General features: G+C 33.8%; 2 protein-coding genes across 2 annotated transcripts in view; both read right to left on the bottom strand.

Annotated features, from left to right (window-relative positions):
• The window catches only part of LOC125776853 (SAFB-like transcription modulator), a 502,085-nt gene that overhangs the window by 300,545 nt on the left and 182,606 nt on the right, over positions 1-18,934 (bottom strand). The window lies entirely within an intron of this gene.
• Positions 2,760-7,952, bottom strand: LOC105229562 (cytochrome b5-related protein). Its single transcript, XM_011209933.4, has 5 exons — positions 7,748-7,952; positions 4,101-4,227; positions 3,833-4,036; positions 3,387-3,769; positions 2,760-3,326 (listed from the first exon to the last, which is right to left on the bottom strand). Exons 1-5 carry the CDS (start codon positions 7,828-7,830, stop codon positions 2,825-2,827), a joined length of 1,299 nt encoding a protein of 432 aa, XP_011208235.1. The 5' UTR covers positions 7,831-7,952; the 3' UTR covers positions 2,760-2,824.

The following is an 18,934-nucleotide window of genomic DNA, read 5'->3' as shown; positions in this document are numbered from 1 at the left end:
ATCCATTATGTGGGGAGTGGGCTCGCCCATCATGTCTTGTCTTTTCATCCTGATTAAAGGTAAATAGCAAACAAACCGTTAGCTGAACAAAATAATAGACAAAATAAAAGTTAAAAGCAGTTTTCCTTTCTTCAAAACAAAATATAGCAATAGGTGTAAAATATTTTTTCCTGAATAAAAACGAAAAAAATTAAGTTATGCTTGATTCCAACAACGAATTTTTAATAACCATTTATCCTCCGTAGTTTTTTATAAGCTTTCCAATTATTTTTGATATAAAAAGTCTGCCAATCAACCTCTTAAGGTCACTCCACAAGTTCTCATGCGGGTTGGGGACAAGGGATGGCTAAGCCATTGCATACAGGTCCCATTTGCATCTTTGAACCACTCTTGTTGATAACACAATCTCATCAGTATTTTTTCTTTAGAATATAGTACTCGTATCATAACGTTTTGCAAAATATCTCTGTACACAACGGCGGTCATTGTGTCCTTTATCAAAAATAAAAGACTGACGCTTTTCCTTGCGAAACATCGCCATACCAATATGTTTCCGACCCCGATGTTTAATTGTCTTTGTGGTGTATTTACCTTTAGGCCGGCGGACAGTTCTTTTGCAATCATTTCCGTAAATATTAATCATAACTTCATCACTGAATAAAATAATGTCCCACTTTTTTTCTCCGATGCCACAGCACCAATTTTTATGGTCAGCGACAAAAGTTTTTTCCTTCTGTATGTGAACCTTTCGTAGAAGAGGAGTTTTTCCAGCTTTACGCCTCGGTAGGTCTTGAAGTCACAAAAGAGTTCTTATTTGTCATAAAAAGTATACGGCCATCATCAATCAGGTCAGTTTTTCTTGGCTTACCACGTTTCCTTTTAATTGTTTTTCTTTAGAGCATTGATTACAAAGTTTTTCGACCGCTCTAATAAATTTGCAAGGAATATTTATATTTTTTCTTCATCAAGCTATTTTTTTCGACGCTCTACATATGTATGTAGGTGCAGTAGCTTTTGCTATCCATTCTAAATAATTTCTTCTTTCCAGTATAATAGTGTTCAAAGGAATATACAATTACAAATACTCCAATACTTAAATTTTCATGAAAAATACTTCGAAATAACCAATAATTTTTTTATATTTCTTACACTCATTTTTTTGGTCAACCCAGTTAATGTAGCTTGTCATTAATAAGTAAAATTAATAAAATAATAATACAAGTTCTTGATACTGGCGCTCTACTCATTCGTTTACAACACTAGAGTATAACGATATAAAAAAGTAACAGTTACAAAACCATTTGTCGACCAAACAATACCAGCTAAAATCACACCTATTATTTTAACTAACGGGTGATTTTTTTGAGGTTAGGATTTTCATGCATTAGTATTTGACAGATCACGTGGGATTTCAGACATGGTGTCAAGAAGAAAGATGCTCAGTATGCTTTGACATTTCATCATGAATAGACTTACTAACGAGCAACGCTTGCAAATCATTGAATTTTATTACCAAAATCAGTGTTCGGTTCGAAATGTGTTTCGCGCGCGTGTTTTGTTCAGCGATGAGGCTCATTTCTGGTTGAATGGCTACGTAAATAAGCAAAATTGCCGCATTTGGGGTGAAGAGCAACCAGAAGCCGTTCAAGAACTGCCCATGCATCCCGAAAAATGCACTGTTTGGTGTGGTTTGTACGCTGGTGGAATCATTGGACCGTATTTTTTCAAAGATGCTGTTGGACGCAACGTTACGGTGAATGGCGATCGCTATCGTTCGATGCTAACAAACTTTTTGTTGCCAAAAATGGAAGAACTGAACTTGGTTGACATGTGGTTTAACAAGATGGCGCTACATGCCACACAGCTCGCGATTCTATGGCCATTTTGAGGGAAAACTTCGGACAACAATTCATCTCAAGAAATGGACCCGTAAGTTGGCCACCAAGATCATGCGATTTAACGCCTTTAGACTATTTTTTGTGGGGCTACGTCAAGTCTAAAGTCTACAGAAATAAGCCAGCAACTATTCCAGCTTTGGAAGACAACATTTCCGAAGAAATTCGGGCTATTCCGGCCGAAATGCTCGAAAAAGTTGCCCAAAATTGGACTTTCCGAATGGACCACCTAAGACGCAGCCGCGGTCAACATTTAAATGAAATTATCTTCAAAAAGTAAATGTCATGAACCAATCTAACGTTTCAAATAAAGAACCGATGAGATTTTGCAAATTTTATGCGTTTTTTTTTAAAAAAAAGTTATCAAGCTCTTAAAAAATCACCCTTTATAAGTGGATATACAACTTTAATTCGTAACCACGTCTGTACAATGACGACAATTGTATCAAACAGTCCTGGTAATGTAACCATGGATAATAATAATATTAACGAAATCAATCGCATTTCATTTGGAGAAGGCCAAAGAGTGTATCCAGAGTCAACCCAGAGAATACAGTACAAAACAGGCAAAAAATGTTTTTTATAAAGCTGCGTTGCATTGAAAAAAATTTAGAAAAATCGCAAATAAATAATTTTTAATACAATATACAATATAAATTTCTTTTCATTTCAAAACACTAAATTTCACGCAGGACAACGCTTGCAGGGTCAGCTTGTATAAAATAAAAATCTACATTCTGATGATAGCTATTGTAATAATAATGGAATTTCATGCAGTAAATTAGTATAAAACTAATTTTACTCCTACAACGATAAAAGCTGGCCTTTGTTAGCCATGAAATTCAGCGAAATCTATGAAACAGATTATAGAGGTTATTGAAGTAAAAACTTTATTTTAAACGCAATTCTTTCTAGTATCATGCTTAATTTTAAGATCCCTGAGGCTTTGTGTTCGGCGTGGTACGTAGCAATTGCATATGCTGTCCCAACATATGTTCCAAATGATTGCACTCACGTAATTTCCCCTTAAACTGATCGAGAGTTTCATATAGAACCGGATAGAGTTGAGGCAAAATTCCGTGATCCAAAGTTGGGAACAAATGATGCAAAATATGATCGCCGAAATGTGTTAAAACCAAGAATTGCGATCCCTTCAAGTCTCCACGATCGATAATAGTATCTACTTGAAAGAGGCCCCAATCACGATCTTCACGAGCAGCATCACCTTCGTGATAGATCTCTGGGTCGTGATGAGCAGCATTCAAACCAATAACGCAGAAAGCAAAACTGGCAATCATAGTGATGAATATCCACTGACGCAGCGATAAAAGCAATGAGAGATCAGAGAACAGAAATATTGCTAGTGGTATGCTGAGCGACAAAATATCATGCCAGTACATGATGTTGTTATAACGTAGGGAGTAAATAATTCTGAAACAAATGTATTATTACATTCGTAGCATTCAAAATTAGAGAAAATCTAAATAATACCTGGTTGCCTTTTGTAATGGAAAAGCAATACAATAAGTCAATGGCTCTGTGATGATTGAGAGGTAACGCATCATCTTGCTCTTTATATAAGGATTGGGAATCCAGCAAACAAACGGCTCAAACATTGACAATTCCAAATCTAAATATGAATTTGGGTAAATATGGTGGGAGAGTGCATGGGAAATGCGCCACGAGCAGAAGTTCATCATGCTCATATTAAACGTGTACATCCGCCAGTTGTCTCGTCTGTGGAAATAGTTATGCGCCACAATGGTAGTCCAACAAAGTGCTGTGCCGGCCAGCGCTAAGCAGAGTATACTATTCAGGCGGGCGCTTAATACAGCGAAAATAAATATGGACACAAATAATGATAAGTGTATTAGCTGAAAATTAAATTCAAATTATTAGCTAAAAATTACTTTTCACGAAAATTAGGTGTAACTAACATCACTTTTCTTCTTTGGAGTGGTATCAATGGTTTTTAATGTTTCACGAACACGTTCGCGCAAAGTCTTATAGAATCCATCTTCATGTAAAGTGAGGGTATAAATGCGCGGCTTTTTGGCATCACGAACTTTGTATTTTTGAAGTAACTTATGGGGACCCTTGGAGATATGATGGGCCTCAAATGCTTCGGTAATGTCGGTACCCTAATAACATTATTTAAGTGTACAAGCAAGGTATACTACATATTGAATTCATATTATTTTTTACCTTCGATTCTATTAACCAAAATTCGCCCCCTGGGTGTTTATTAATGAATTCCGTGAAATCATAAATTCCATCATATATTCGCCATAAGCCTTCCGCTTCGTCGTCTTTTTGTTTGCCCAAGAGCCATCTGCCGAGAAGAAGAAATCTATTTTACAAAATCTCTCTGTGAAAATTGTATTCCTCATATACAAATATGCTGTTAATATAAAACGATCCTAATTATTGTAAAAATTTAAAAAATAAATACCGAACTCAATTAGCTGTTTCATACCCCGAACAATGTTGTTGTCACCTTTGAAATATTCCCCACTCGATATTATGAACGTAAGCTTCCCCAATCATCGAAACATTTCACAAGCCTTTAGTTCTTCCAGCGATTTTCATCTATCTGGTAATGTATCTTAAAGGTTTTCTTCAATTTTTGAAATAAAAAAAGACACACGGAGTCTGACAAATATGGAGGCTAGACCATCGTTACAGTATTGTGTTTTGCCTAGAGTTCACGAACAAACCTCACCGTCTCACCTTAGCGATAACTATAGATAAAGTGAGCAATGCATATATTAAGAATTTTATCCTAATTTGCCCCGAAATGTATGTATATCAACATAATAAAACAAAGTTTTGATAATTGGACTCGAAAATTCGTCGAAACTTTTAGTTTTAAAATTGCTGTTATTTTTCGAATACTTCTCGAATCTAAATGATCAGCGTGATGACCTGAGTTGTTTTAGGCATTTCCAACCGTTGGTTTATATACGTAAATATGTATGTACACGCGAATTAATCTTTCAGAGATAACAATCCGAAATTCTGCACGCGCTCAATATCGTACCACTAGAGCAGTGTCGACCAAACTACCACACGCACAAAATTATACAAATGTTAGTTAAGAAGAACAAGAAGCGAAGCAAGCAGCGAAACAAAAAGTAAACAAAGCAGCTACACAGAAAATAAAGAGCAACTATAAACGACGCCTTTTTCTTTTGTTTACCCTTTTCTTCAGTATCAACTGCTTTGTAAATGTTCATTTTTTTTAAATTCGCTATTTTGTTTTCTCTTTCGGAAATTTCAAGATTAGAAATATCTTTATGAGAATTTAAAAAATGCTTTTCTAAATTGAAAAGACGCTTACTCTTAAAGTACTCTTGCACAACATGCATTGCGCAAGATTATTTTCATTTTCATACATAAAAAATTGATCCATTTTTTTGCTCAGTGCAAGAACGAATTTTGCCGTAGCGAGTGTCTAATTTGCTGCGAAGCTTCGGGCATGTTGGTGTGAAAAAACGATCGCTCAACTGTAGGTGTGAAAAAACGAAGACTAAAAATAGTAGGAGCTGGTCGAGGCTGCACTAGAGAATATTCTTAGCTGGCATACAAACTGATTAATCAAAATGTAAAGTTCTTGTGTGGAAAACAAGACAAAATCTTCACAAAACTTGCTCTAAATTACGCATAGTATCTCTGAAGTTATTGTTCATATCGGACTACAGGTCCTACTAACTATAACAGGAATAAGGTGGATTATATGAAATAACTTACAAAAATTTTTGAGATTTTGTTATTTATTAAGTTAAAATGAGACATTCATATGTAAAGGCTGCGCCGTAGTTCAGTTTTTTTTATTAATTTTTCCTCAAAATGTGCCTGATTTTCTTAATCATATTGAACTTAATATAGGGCTGCGTGAGGTAATCCTTTTTTTGAATTTAATACATAGCTGAAGTTGTGGATTACCGTATCTCGTCTAACAAATGATGAAGATGAGCATCTGACACTTAGCTTTTTTTATAATATAAGTGATTTGTCATTGCACAAAATTCCACGCCATCGCGATGAGAAGTTGAAAGCTTATCACAAATTGTTCTGAGAACAAATTCTGATTATTTAATTTGTTTCACAACCTACGTTCCAAATGCTGATAAATAATGTTGTCAAATATGCATTTTATGTATTAAAATTTAATATATGACTTAGAATAACTTCTTCCACCTGTATATAAATACTTAGAAAAATTAGTGGAATACTGTTTTCCAAAAATAAGCAAGATTTCTACATACATATATGTATTATATATCATAAAAATTGCGATCTAAAATAATAATGATGCAACGAAAATTTAATGAAACTAATATTAAAATCTGCTATTTAGTGAATTTCCAGAAGACATTTTTTGTAATAGTAAGCTGCATAAATTAGTTTTATCTCACACTTAAAATGTGCATTATCTAAGTATATGTAGTATTCTGGGTCCAGCACTAAAACATACAAGGTGCGTTCCAAAGTAAACCTTTATGATAACTTTCTTAAATCATTTTTGCTTTAACATTTTTTGGAGCATTCTTTAGTACATCTTTCATATTTTAGTGACTTTTATTATTAAATAAAATAGTACAAGGTTTTTTTCTTGAGTGAATTCTTTTATTATACTCCTGAGTAATTCAAAACGATTCAAAACTACTTATTAAACTGTGTTCTTGCTTTAAACATCTGGAAAATTCTATTAGAGTTGAATGAACTCTTTGTATTTGACCATTGCTGGTACTATGACATGGTGTGCAATAATAAATTTGTATGTTTAACCTTTCCATCAACTTGAACTATATTGTACTTAAGCCTGGCTCATTATCTATAATTACACATTTAACATTTGGAAAAATTTGCAAAAGTTCCAAAACTTTATCTTCTAAATTTAATTTGTCTTTAATATGTCTTATATCTAGATATTTAGAATAAGAATATATGCATGTAAGAAATTTTAAAGAGAGTACTACTACTCACAACAGTTGTCCCCATCTATCACCCAGAAGAGCTCTGTAAACTTAGAGCCTTAATCATTCATAGCGTCTAGAACACAAAATAGGCTACAACTGTCAACAAACCAATCAAATTGTGAAATTACAAGAATTTGCGAAGAGTAGACCAAAACTCAAATAAAACCTGCTGAACCAGTTAAAACCATAACACCTCAAGATGAAGAAATCGTAACAGAATACCTCAATTTACAATTGATGAAATTTCGAGAGTTAGGGAAACTCCCTCCCATATCAAATAAAACCATATGTCAGTATCCCCAGTCGTACTTATCCGTATATATGCATTTGGGTGATTTCAATTTACCATGTGTCTGATGGACTTTTTGAATCTAGCGCCCCATGGTGGCGCCATCTATATGTCGACTGTTACTATCTTTATCGATTGTCCAGTGAGAATTTCATGACATTTCATGGATTGGAAGAGAAGTTATTGCGTTTTAAGTGTCAGTATGTTTGAGTTATCGGTACGAAAATGAGCTTCGAACAAAGAGCCAACATTAAATTTTGTTTTAAAATTTTCATGGAAATGGAATTGTACATCTCAAAAACATTGGTTTATCGAATTTTGACCGAACATTTCGCCCGAATATCGCGAAGATGAAAGTTTATAGTAATAGTAATGCACAGTCTCATCGATCGACGCTTGTGACCGATTATTTGACCACCTGATATGACACCGTGAAAGGAAAGTGTTATGCAGACGTAGATTATAGTAAATTTCCCACAAACGAAGAGATGCAATATTGAAATAAAATCTACAGCTAATAAAAAAAGCAACTGATTGCAATTCTTTCGGCGAAAAGCATTAAAAAAAGTTACTCTACTCACCCTTTTGTTGTGATAAGTTTCGAATTTCTATAAGTAGGAAATTTGGTTGCAATTCCTGACTGTTTCCAAGTTTCTATAACCATTGTTTGTAAAAATTCGCTATTCTCTGCGCTAAACGTAAAAGGATCTCAACGTCAGTAAAGTTGGAGTAAACACACAGCGATCGATCGTCGATACCGGTCCAATTAGAACTGATTTAAGATTGAATTCACGTAAATCATTTTAAATTGTTTATTTTTCGCCAAAATCCCAGGAGAAAATGACAAGCGGTTTCTTATCAATGTTTTGAATTATAAAAAGTATATATGTATATAAATATGTCATGTACATATGTACATATATATATTTATATAATTATATATATATATGATTTTAATTCGAAACTTTATAAATACAGGCGGACACTTCTTATCAGTACCAATTTCTTCCACAAATACGTAATATACATATATGTATGTATTCTAAAAATTAAATTTTCACAACTTTGCTCTTATCAATAAATAAATAACCACTAAAGAATCCGCTGGAGTCTCAAAATAATCTTCTGTTAAATGCATTTAAAGTATTTTGAAAAAAAAAAAAATACCAATATACAAGTATAATGTTTGCACATGAATTTTTATTGGGACCTTCTTTGGAAATAATTTTATTATGCTTTGTATTGCAGATTTTGGGTTTAGCTATTCTAAATTATTCCAATTACTATCGAAATTAAGTGTTAAATTCATTTGAGTGATTTCACTAAGTGACATTACATTCAAATTAGGTAACGTGTTAAGCCATATGGATTTAATAAACGTTCATACGATTATGCACATATTAGGTAATTGAAAAATCCCCTATCTACCTTACTAAAATACAATATTTGGTATAATTCGTTTTTTTTTTTACATTATTTGTATACTCTTGCAACACTACAGAGTTTAATAGCTTTTTTCACCTAAAGGTTTTACCTATTCGAGATAGATATATGCCCGATTTTACAGTCCTTACTTACGTTGTACTTAAGATAAAACAGGAAAATAGTGTTGTACAGTTCATACTTAAGTTATGCTTAACTACTGAAAATGGGAGACTTAAGCAGTGCTTAAGTAACAGCTGATTTTTGCTTTGAATTTTTAGATATTTGTCAAAAAAAGAATAATAAGAAACAAAAAATTTTTTTTTTTTGTGAAAAAATATGGAATCAGATTGGGATTTCCACCAGTTCCAATAGGAGCTCCGACTCGCTAGCGGTGAAATTCGGGGTCCTTTTGTTGCTTTCATCCATTTTCGATATAACTTTCCTCGCGAATTTATGTATTGTCTGTTATAATTTAAATTTTTCAAAAATACGTTTTATGAAGCTCTAAAAGTGAAATCACGACGGAGGATTTTTTCAAGTGCTACGATGACTGGAAAATTCGTTGGCATAAGTATATTGCAGCGGGAGGGGATTACTTTGAAGGAGATAAAATGGACAAAATTCACTTTTCAACAGTAGTATGTATATAAATGAACACGATGTTGAGACGAGTTGAAATCTGTCCGTCTATTCGTGTAAGCTCTAACTCGTGGAAACATTTAGATATCTTGATGAAACTTGATACCTATATTCCTTGCCAAAAAAGCAAGGCTGATAGAAACATAAAGTGCAATAACTATGCACTTGATTAAGCTAAAGAACTGAAATTTGGTAGAGAAGAATACAGTAGAAAGAAGCACCGTTTAGCTAAGTTAAAAAAAAACGGCCGTGGCCGCGCCCTCTAATAGGTTTAATATACAATGTATATATGTATATAATGTGTATATGTATCTCTTTAACTGTTCAACAAAAAATAATCAAATTCACTCAAGACAAATCTTATAAGAACTCCTACAGACAGTGTGAAAATGAATGAAATCGGAGCTCCCCATACAACGGTACTGTTAAAAATTACTAAAAGTGTGATAAATCAATAACTAAATACGCCAGAGACATACAATTTTATACTCGATATGGTATGTGAGGGCTCATAAGGAACTGAGGTAAAAACTGAATGAGAGGCGTGGCATCGGTAAGTAGATGAGTTATATATATGTACATATATGTACATATACGAGTATATCGATATAGCACAATTTGAACTCTACTTAAAAATAGGCCTCAGTTTCGGCGATTACCTCTTCATTCGACGAAAATTTCTTTCTAGCATCATTCTTTTGAGATATGAGAACAGGAAATACTTGCTGGGGCCAGATCTAGAGAATTCGGTAGTTGCCAAAGCAATTCGAACCCAATTTATGGATTTTTGCCATCGTTTCCAATTACTTTTGACACGGTACATTACCTTGGCTAAACAGCACTTTCTTTTACTTCAAATGTTTTCGTTTTTTGGCATTTTCGTTCTTCAAACTGTCCAAAAAAACTAAGCTTTCAAACTTATACACGCGCTTTTGCAGGTGGAAGCTAACTCAAAATCATAAGGATTTAATTCTAGTATAGCCATTTTATGTCATATAACCCGTTATATCTTTATATACACAAATTTTGTACATACTATATGTTACAGACATATAGTACATCGTCACAGTTGAGCAGCAAGTAGTAGGCTGGATCCTATAAAAACCTTTTTTATCCATACATATTTTGGCTTTTTAATTTTTGCTGTTCTTATTCATACATATGTAGACATGTTTTTATATGTGTTTCTTATTTTTCCCCCAAAAATAAAAATCTGTCACTTTTTATCTCTAGCGATAATTCTTTCTTTGTTAAGTGGATTAGTAAGCTGACGAAATATTAAACGTCGATAAGTATCTAAAAATTGCATTTCAACTCAATAATCAGAAAAGCAATCTAATGTTTTTAACGTTATTGTTTACATATGAACTAAAATTCATCAATATTTGTTAGAAGAGAACAAAGGAAAAACTAACTTCCCTGTCAAGGAAAGGATTAAAAATATAAAAGGAGCCACATCCGCAATCACGCGAACTCCCATGAAAATGCACGTTATTCCTGCGATCAAGTTCTGCTTCAATCTCTTCTTTATTTCTTATATATACATTTTTAATTCGTAATCTTAAAGCTAGGCTTAAAAGCTATTTAATGTTTATCCGAACAAAATACTTATTATCTAAACAAAGATATTGATTTCTTATTAATTTATTACATACATAAATATTGGTTTACGGTGAATTTCAATGGTGTTGCAGCATAAATGCTAAGTATGCAGAAACGCGATGGGGATTTAAAGGATATAATTTTGTTTACAGTTACATTTCAGTTTAAGTGCGGAGGCTGCCGTTAACACCTCTTCCTTAAGATGAATCGTACCCGATTCAATATCATTTTTGTTAGACTATGAATTTTATTCAAAATATCATTATATAGATATCTTGGAATTTTAAATTTTCAATTTTTATGGGAGTTTTTTGCAATTTTTTTTAATTTAAAACCATATAAATTATGCAAATTATTACTTACAGTACAATTGTGTACCAGAAAAACGAATAATATTTAATCTTTTTTATATTTTCAATTTAAATTTATGAAAATATTTATATTTTCAAGTTTTAATTCTTTATTTATTGTTTTAATATATTCTACAATATCAAAATTATTAATATGATTATTACTTAAATATTCCAGATTTGACAATCGACATTTTCATATGTTAGATTTATGCAATTCACAAGTCACATAAAGTTATAAGTTATAACGATTCGAAAACATAGCATTGAGAATTTTAAATGTGTAAACTCATTTTTGTATGAAATCCAAGAACAATTTTTTTAAACAAGTGTAAAAAGTTATAATTTTACGATTTTATGATGCTTTACGACAGGTTGTGAGTACCCCAATTGTTTATATTTGTATAATAAAAAAAAACTGATAAGCAAGTATTCGTATTATTAATTTGACAATAGTTATTTCTAATTCCCTTTCACAATTTGTTATATTTATGTATGTATAGTATTCTTTTTTTTCATTTTGATTACCAGTTATCTATCGTTGAGTGCGGTCAACATCTAAGTGTGCTCCGCAATTGCGACCATTGTATAAACCATTGTATAAACCTATGTTTCTACAATGATTGCGACAATCTGCAAATAATCCAATCTGGTAATTCGTGGGTGTGTGCGCCGTGGGAGGCATTGATGTTGTCATCACATTTCACATCGATTTCCTTGGATTAGTTGTATCAATTGGCAAAAATCATTCAAAACAAATCACATACTTGTTTTTTTTTAACAATAACAAATCAAATAAACACTCAAATAATTAATTTTCGCGGGGAAAAAAAGTTGACATCAGCTGTTTCTTTTACACGTTATTTCTGCGTATATTAAATCAGCTGTTCTGTTCTAACAATTCTCAATTGCAATCAGCGCTGCCATACTGCTCAAATAAAAACAAAAACATCTTATTCAAACTGCATTATCGACAAAACGACTGGTTTCTAATACCCAGTAGAGAAATCATTAGAAAATAAAAATGGCTGAACCTCTTCGTGAGGTGACGCCGAAAGACAGTCTCAGCTCATTTCAAGTAAATAAAATAAGAGAATTAGAAAAAACTAACTCACTTATTGTCGGGGTATGTCGACGTATGGGACCGATTGCGTTTAATTAAAAGATATTTGGTTTTAGTTTTAACGTTATAAATGTTCGAGTTTAATTATGCATATAATTATAAATATATATATATGGGTGTGTGTGTGTTACCAATATGGGTTAATTGATTTATTTGCTATTAGCTAGTGTTAGAGTTCAGTGTTAATATACACAGGTATTGTTGTGATTTTAAATGTACTAATCCGTTTTGCGTGCTGGGTTTATTCCCTCGTTGCGGGTGCTTGATGACTAATTTTGGTGGATTCCTTGTATTATACTCGTAATTGTTCACTTTATTTAAAACGTTTTACTGTATTCACTTGTTGTTTCATTTGATTTTGTTCTCCGTTTCCACTTGTTGTTGATTGATGTGTTGGCGGGATAATAAAAAGCCTTTTTGGTAAAAAGCGTGGGAAAATCGTCTTCTTTTGTTTCTCCTTCTTTCGCCTGGCGAGTGAAGTTGGGGCGATTGATATTCCTCTGCATTACGCCTCTATTACTTTATGTAATTTGTGGGAGTAATGCAGAGGAGTATTTGTTTCGATTAAACACTTATAAATGAGAGGCTTAGAACTTTGGAAGCGATGTGCAATCATCGTTGCATAAAGATAACATAGAACTAAAAAGAGAAAAGGAAGAACTAAAATCTATTAAAAGCAAGCATGTGAGTGTTGAAGCAAAACCTTCTAACATGAATTTAGATCAAATATACGAAACCGATGAAGATGAGGTAGCTAAAGAAACTGAGTGGATACTCAAAAAGAAGCGCTCTTCAAAAAAACGCAAAGCGGATACTTCTCCAACAATTATTAGCCCTTCGCAAAATAAAAATAATGAACAGGCGGCCAACTATGATACTAAAACCCACCGCCCACCTCTTATTATAATAAACGACGTAAAGGATTTTAATAAATTACATTCTAATATTACAGATCTAATAAATAAGAACTTTAAAAAAAAAACTTTTGAGTAACGGCGCCTACACACTTAATGTCTTCGTTGCAAATAATTATCACACAATAACATAATACTTATCTAATGAAAATATACCTTGGTTTAGCTACGAGAGTAAACAAAATAGGTCAATAGAGGTAATGATAAAAAATTTACACCACTCATGCTATACACAATCCATTTTAAATGATATAAAATTTCAAGGTTTTAATGTCATAAATGCAATTAATAAGCGCAAATGGAAGACTAAAGAACCACTAGATATGTTTTTAGTAGTATTTGATGCTACCGAAGACATTAAGAAAATTTACCAAATCAAAACCATTCTTAGTACCGTTGTCAAAATTGAGCTTAACAAGAGCATCTAAGTTAATTCCACAGTGCAAAAACTGTCAAGCTTTTGGACATACAAAAAACTTCTGTGGCAAGCCATCGAGGTGTGCGAAATGTGGAGGCAAACATCCTACTATTGAATGCAGATGGGTATGAGATAAACTGTGAAAATAATTGGTTGGATCAGTATTTCTCCAGTTACTATTAAAGAAATTAAAAATCTTATTGGAAACACAAGACTCAAAAAAGCACCTGGGTACGATTTAATAACTGGTGAAATATTACGCAATTTGGAAAGTATCTGAAGTTATAATGATACCTAAGCCGGGTAAGCCAGTACACGATGTTACATCATATAGACCAATTTTGCTGCTGCCAGCTAAAATCTTTGAGAATGTACTCATAAATAGGCTCAAACCAATAATCGCTCAGAAACACCTGATACCAACACATCAATTTGACTTCCGTGACCACCATTCAACAATTGACCAGAAATTTACCGAATTGTTAATTTTGTTGAAAATACAATCGATAAAAAGAACGTTTGTACGGCGGCCTCTTTGGACGTGTCTGAAGCTTTTGACAAAGTTAGGCAAACGGTTCTACTGCTCAAATTGAAATACATGCTACCCAAACAATTTTGTGAAATAATTGCTTCATACCTAAAAGATAGATACTTCCGCATTAAACAAGAGGATGCATATTCAAACTTGCAACCGATAGTAGCGGGTGTTCCCCAGGAAAGCGTGTTGGAGCCAATGCTTTATTTGCTTTTTACCAGTGTCCTCCCATCTTATTCTAGTTATATGACAGCGACATTTGCGGATGACACAGCTTTGTTAGCAGCTGGAGAGGCAACTTCAATATCTAGTCGACGAGTGGAAACAGCACTCAACGCAATTACTAAATCAATTCATGTCGACCTAGTAAGACAATCGTAGCAGCAAATGTATTTCTTAACATTTAGCTTTCAAGTATCTCTCCTAATTAATAAGACTAGAATTGTTATTAGTATTTTATTTTTATATACTCAGTACAATGTTAAATAATAATAAAAAAATACAAACATTTTGAAATTTCATTGTCAATTATTAGTTTACCATCTTCATCAAAATATTTTCAATTATTTAGAATTTTTGGATACTTAATATATATAACAATTACATCTTCATTTTGAAATTTCTTAAAGTTAGAAATGTTCATTAAGTCTGTAAGTGTCATAGTTCCATGCTGGTGATTTGCAATGTTTTTTAATTCTTCTAAATGCAAAATAGTTGGATCTAAAATTCAATTTTACCAAATGTTTTTTGTATTTATGATGTTTTGTAATTCATGAATAATAAATTGATTTATTTTTATTGTTTTGGTGGTGTTATCACCTTTAATATTATTTTGAGTATCAGTTAATTCTGTTATTTTTTTTTAATTCTGAATTTGTTGTGAATTGTTATTAATAACTAGTTCGTCCAATTTGTCATTAATTTTCCCAAAGTCATCATGGTTTGGTGTTCCAGCTATCCATTTCCAAAGTATTTCTAATTCATTTAATTTAAAGTTTCAATTACCAAAATTTCAGTTTCTGAAATAATTCCTAGGCTGTCATGATTATGTTCGTTATTACTATAAAAATTTCTATTTTGGTCTATTATTATATTTCCAAAATTAGATAAATTAGTAATGCGAAATAAGTCCCCGTATTTCTCGTAAATGGAAACATCTCCATTTTCAAAAAGTACATAGTCTTTTCGGGTATAGTCTATGATATTATCGGGTACTGACCTGACCTATTGTCAAAAGTAAAATGATCATATTGGAAACCTATAAGTAATTCTGATTTTTTATTATCTTTATGAGCTATCTTGCTATTAATAATTATTCTATTCCCTAAATTTTCCTTAACTTACTGCCTCCTATACCTAGTTTTTAATTTGTTTCTTTCCCCTATCACTTCTTCACAAATTATTTCTCCAGGGTGAAATGGGAAGCTTATATTAATGCCTGAATGCGTTTAAATAATGTTTTCGTTTATAAAGGATCTATATTCAGGGAGAAGCTCATCCTGATTATTATTTTTTAAGATTTCGGAATTTTTTACCGAATAAAAATGGTTAGTTTTTGACATCTACGAGCCTTTTTCGATCATTACGGAGTAGTCTTTGTTCATATTTTCAATAACATCACTGGTTGATGTTTTAGGATCTTTTTGTTCTTGAGATAAAACATATTTTTTAATATAACGTTATCGCCAAAATTCTCTGTTGGCTGTATGGAAACTTTGTGTTCCTACATTTTTTTTAATTTTATTTTTATTTTTGTCGTTATAACTTTCGGCTTGATTTGTGAAATCTTCCTGTTCCTTATTTTTAACTCCTTTAATTTTTCCGTCAACTCGATTTATGGAAACTTTTTGTTCGTTTTATTTCTTTATCTTTACTGGCGTAGACACCGCTTACGCGATTATAGCCGAGTCATATAGCCGTTTTATTTGCTTTATTTTTACCGTTATTTCCTTTGTTTCAGTTTGTGGAAACTTTATCTTCCTTATTGTTTATTTGATTTTTGCCGTTATTTCCTTCGGTTTGGTTTTTGGAAACTATATGTTCTTTATTATTATTGTTTTGATTTTTGGCATTATTTCTTTTGGCTTGATTTTAGGAAACTTTATGTTCCTTATTCTTACCATTTTGATTTTTATATGAATATTTATATCCACTGTTTTTGCAATTTTTTCGATACCATTGTGTTTAGTGATGGGATAAAGTTTTTATTAATCGATTAATGAATTATATGAATAATTAAGTCCATGCGATTATTAATTCCAATTAATCGCTAAAAAATTAAAAGAATTGATTAATCGAGTTTTCTAATTATTTTTTTCTTGTAGTATTACCATCAATAATAAATACAACAATTAATTTTACATTGTTTGTTTATTTATTTAAAAGATAGTTTAAAAATAATAATTTGTTTAGGTGTGAAGTAGTCAGCCTATTGCGCCTCTGTGTGGCGGTAACACCCGCCTTCGAGAAAAGGCGCTCCGCCTGCACTGAAGTGCCAATTAGGAAGCAATATTACAATTTTGTGTATACCTGTTTTATCACCACATTAATTTTTAGCTCCATGACAGGAGCATTGAGGAAAAACTGTAGTTCGTCCTGGATTTGAGATGGGTCGTCATGTTTCTTTCGACGCTTGTGCGCCAGTGTCTTGTGTGATGGGCCTATAAATCAAAATCCGCTTCGACACTCCCATTACTCGTACTTCCTGTGCTTTCGTCTATATGCGAAAGTGCGGTTAACTCGTTCCGTATGTGCTTAATAACTGAAGTCAATGCATTTTCTTGAAGCGCGGATCCAATAATGTGGATGCGGCTAGTAAGAACGAATGTTCCATTGATCCAAGCCGCCGATGAAACTGTGACAATATTGCCGCTTTTAGCTTATTACCTGTAGATAACGTGCACACTACTCTCATTATTTGTTGGCGTCCACAATGAGATATGGGTATCACTTGGCTAAAAATGCATATTTCTCCCCACTTATCTGCGTCGTCATAGCATCCAGTGGCTTGAGTAAGGCAATAATTTCAAATATACATTTTTGTCTTTTGTCGATATCATCTACGGTACACCCGAAAAATGTAAAAGAACTTGGCTGATGTAATAAATAAGCTTAACAAAGCGCTCCATCATGTAGAAAGTGGAATTCCACCTGGTTTTAACATGGATTATTACCTTTAAGGCATTTCCCTCTGATACGATAGCAGACACCTGCAGCTGATGCAAGTTTTCATTAGATCTGCCGTTGCGCAGAGGACAACAGAACGGTCATTTGGCTAATAGATTTGCAGAGTCGTCAATCTCTAAGGCATTCGTGCAAACTAAATTTAAAGTATGGGCGTAGCACGGTATATGGTGGGACTTGCCAAAACTTTGGTGTATTTTCTTCTTCTTCTTCTTAATTGGCGTAGACACCGCTTACAGCCGAGTTAACAATCGCGCGCCACTCGTTTCTTCTTTTCGCTACGTGGCGCCAATTGGACATTCCAAGCGAAGCCAGGTCCTTCTCCACTTGGTCCTTCCAACGGAGTGGAGATCTTCCTCTTCCTCTGCTTCCCCCGGCGGGTACTGCGTCGAATACTTTCAGAGCTGGAGTGTTTTCGTCCATCCGGACAACATGACCTAGCCAGCGTAGCCGCTGTCTTTTAATTCGCTGAACTATGTCAATGTCGTCATATATCTCGTACAGCTCATCGTTCCATCGAATGCGATATTCGCCGTGACCAACGCGCAAAGGACTATAAATCTTTCGCAGAACTTTTCTCTCGAAAACTCGCAATGTCGACTCATCCGTTGTTGACATCGTCCAAGCCTCTGCACCATATAGCAGGACGGGAATTATGAGTGACTTATAGAGTTTGGTTTTTGTTTGTCGAGAGAGGACTTTGCTTCTCAATTGCCTACTTAGTCCGAAGTAGCACCTGTTGGCAAGAGTTATCCTGCGTTGGATTTCTGGGCTGACGTTGTTGGTGGTGTTTACGCTGGTTCCAAGATAGACGAAATTACCTACAACTTCAAAGTTATGACTGTCAACAGTGACGTGAGTGCCAAGTCGCGAGTGCGACGACTGTTTGTTTGATGACAGGAGATATTTCGTCTTGCCCTCGTTCACTGCCAGACCCATTTCTTTTGCTTCCTTGTCCAGTCTGGAGAAAGCAGAACTAACGGCGCGGGTGTTGAGGCCGATGATATCAATATCATCGGCATACGCCAGTAGTTGTACACTCTTGTAGAAGATGGTACCTTCTCTGTTGAGTTCTGCAGCTCGAACTATTTTCTCCAGAAGCAGGTTGAAAAAGTCGCACGATAGGGAATCGCCTTGTCTGAAACCTCGTTTGGTATCGAACGGCTCGGAGAGGTCCTTTCCGATTCTGATCGAGCTTTTCGTGTAGCTCAACGTGCTGTCGAAAGCAGCTTTGAAATCGACGAATAGGTGGTGAGTGTCGATTCTCCTTTCACGGGTCTTTTCCAAGATTTGACGCATGGTGAATATCTGGTCGGTTGTTGATTTACCAGGTCTGAAGCCACACTGATAATACACTGATATTAATCTTTCACACAATACGCTCGATAGAACCTTTTACGCGATGTTGAGGGGGTCTCCTCTTTTATGGATTGGGCAGAGCACACTTAGATTCCAATCGTTGGGCATGCTTTCGTCCGACCATATTTTACAAAGAAGTTCATGCATGCTCCTTATCAGTTCTTCGCCGCCGTGTTTGAATAGCTCGGCCGGCAATCTGTCGGCCCCTGCCGCTTTGTTG

The sequence above is a fragment of the Bactrocera dorsalis genome, chromosome 1 (genome assembly GCF_023373825.1).
Source record: "Bactrocera dorsalis isolate Fly_Bdor chromosome 1, ASM2337382v1, whole genome shotgun sequence".
NCBI lineage: Eukaryota > Metazoa > Arthropoda > Insecta > Diptera > Tephritidae > Bactrocera > Bactrocera dorsalis.
Note: the sequence above shows the minus strand (reverse complement) of the source record. Positions and strands in the feature narration are given on the sequence as shown.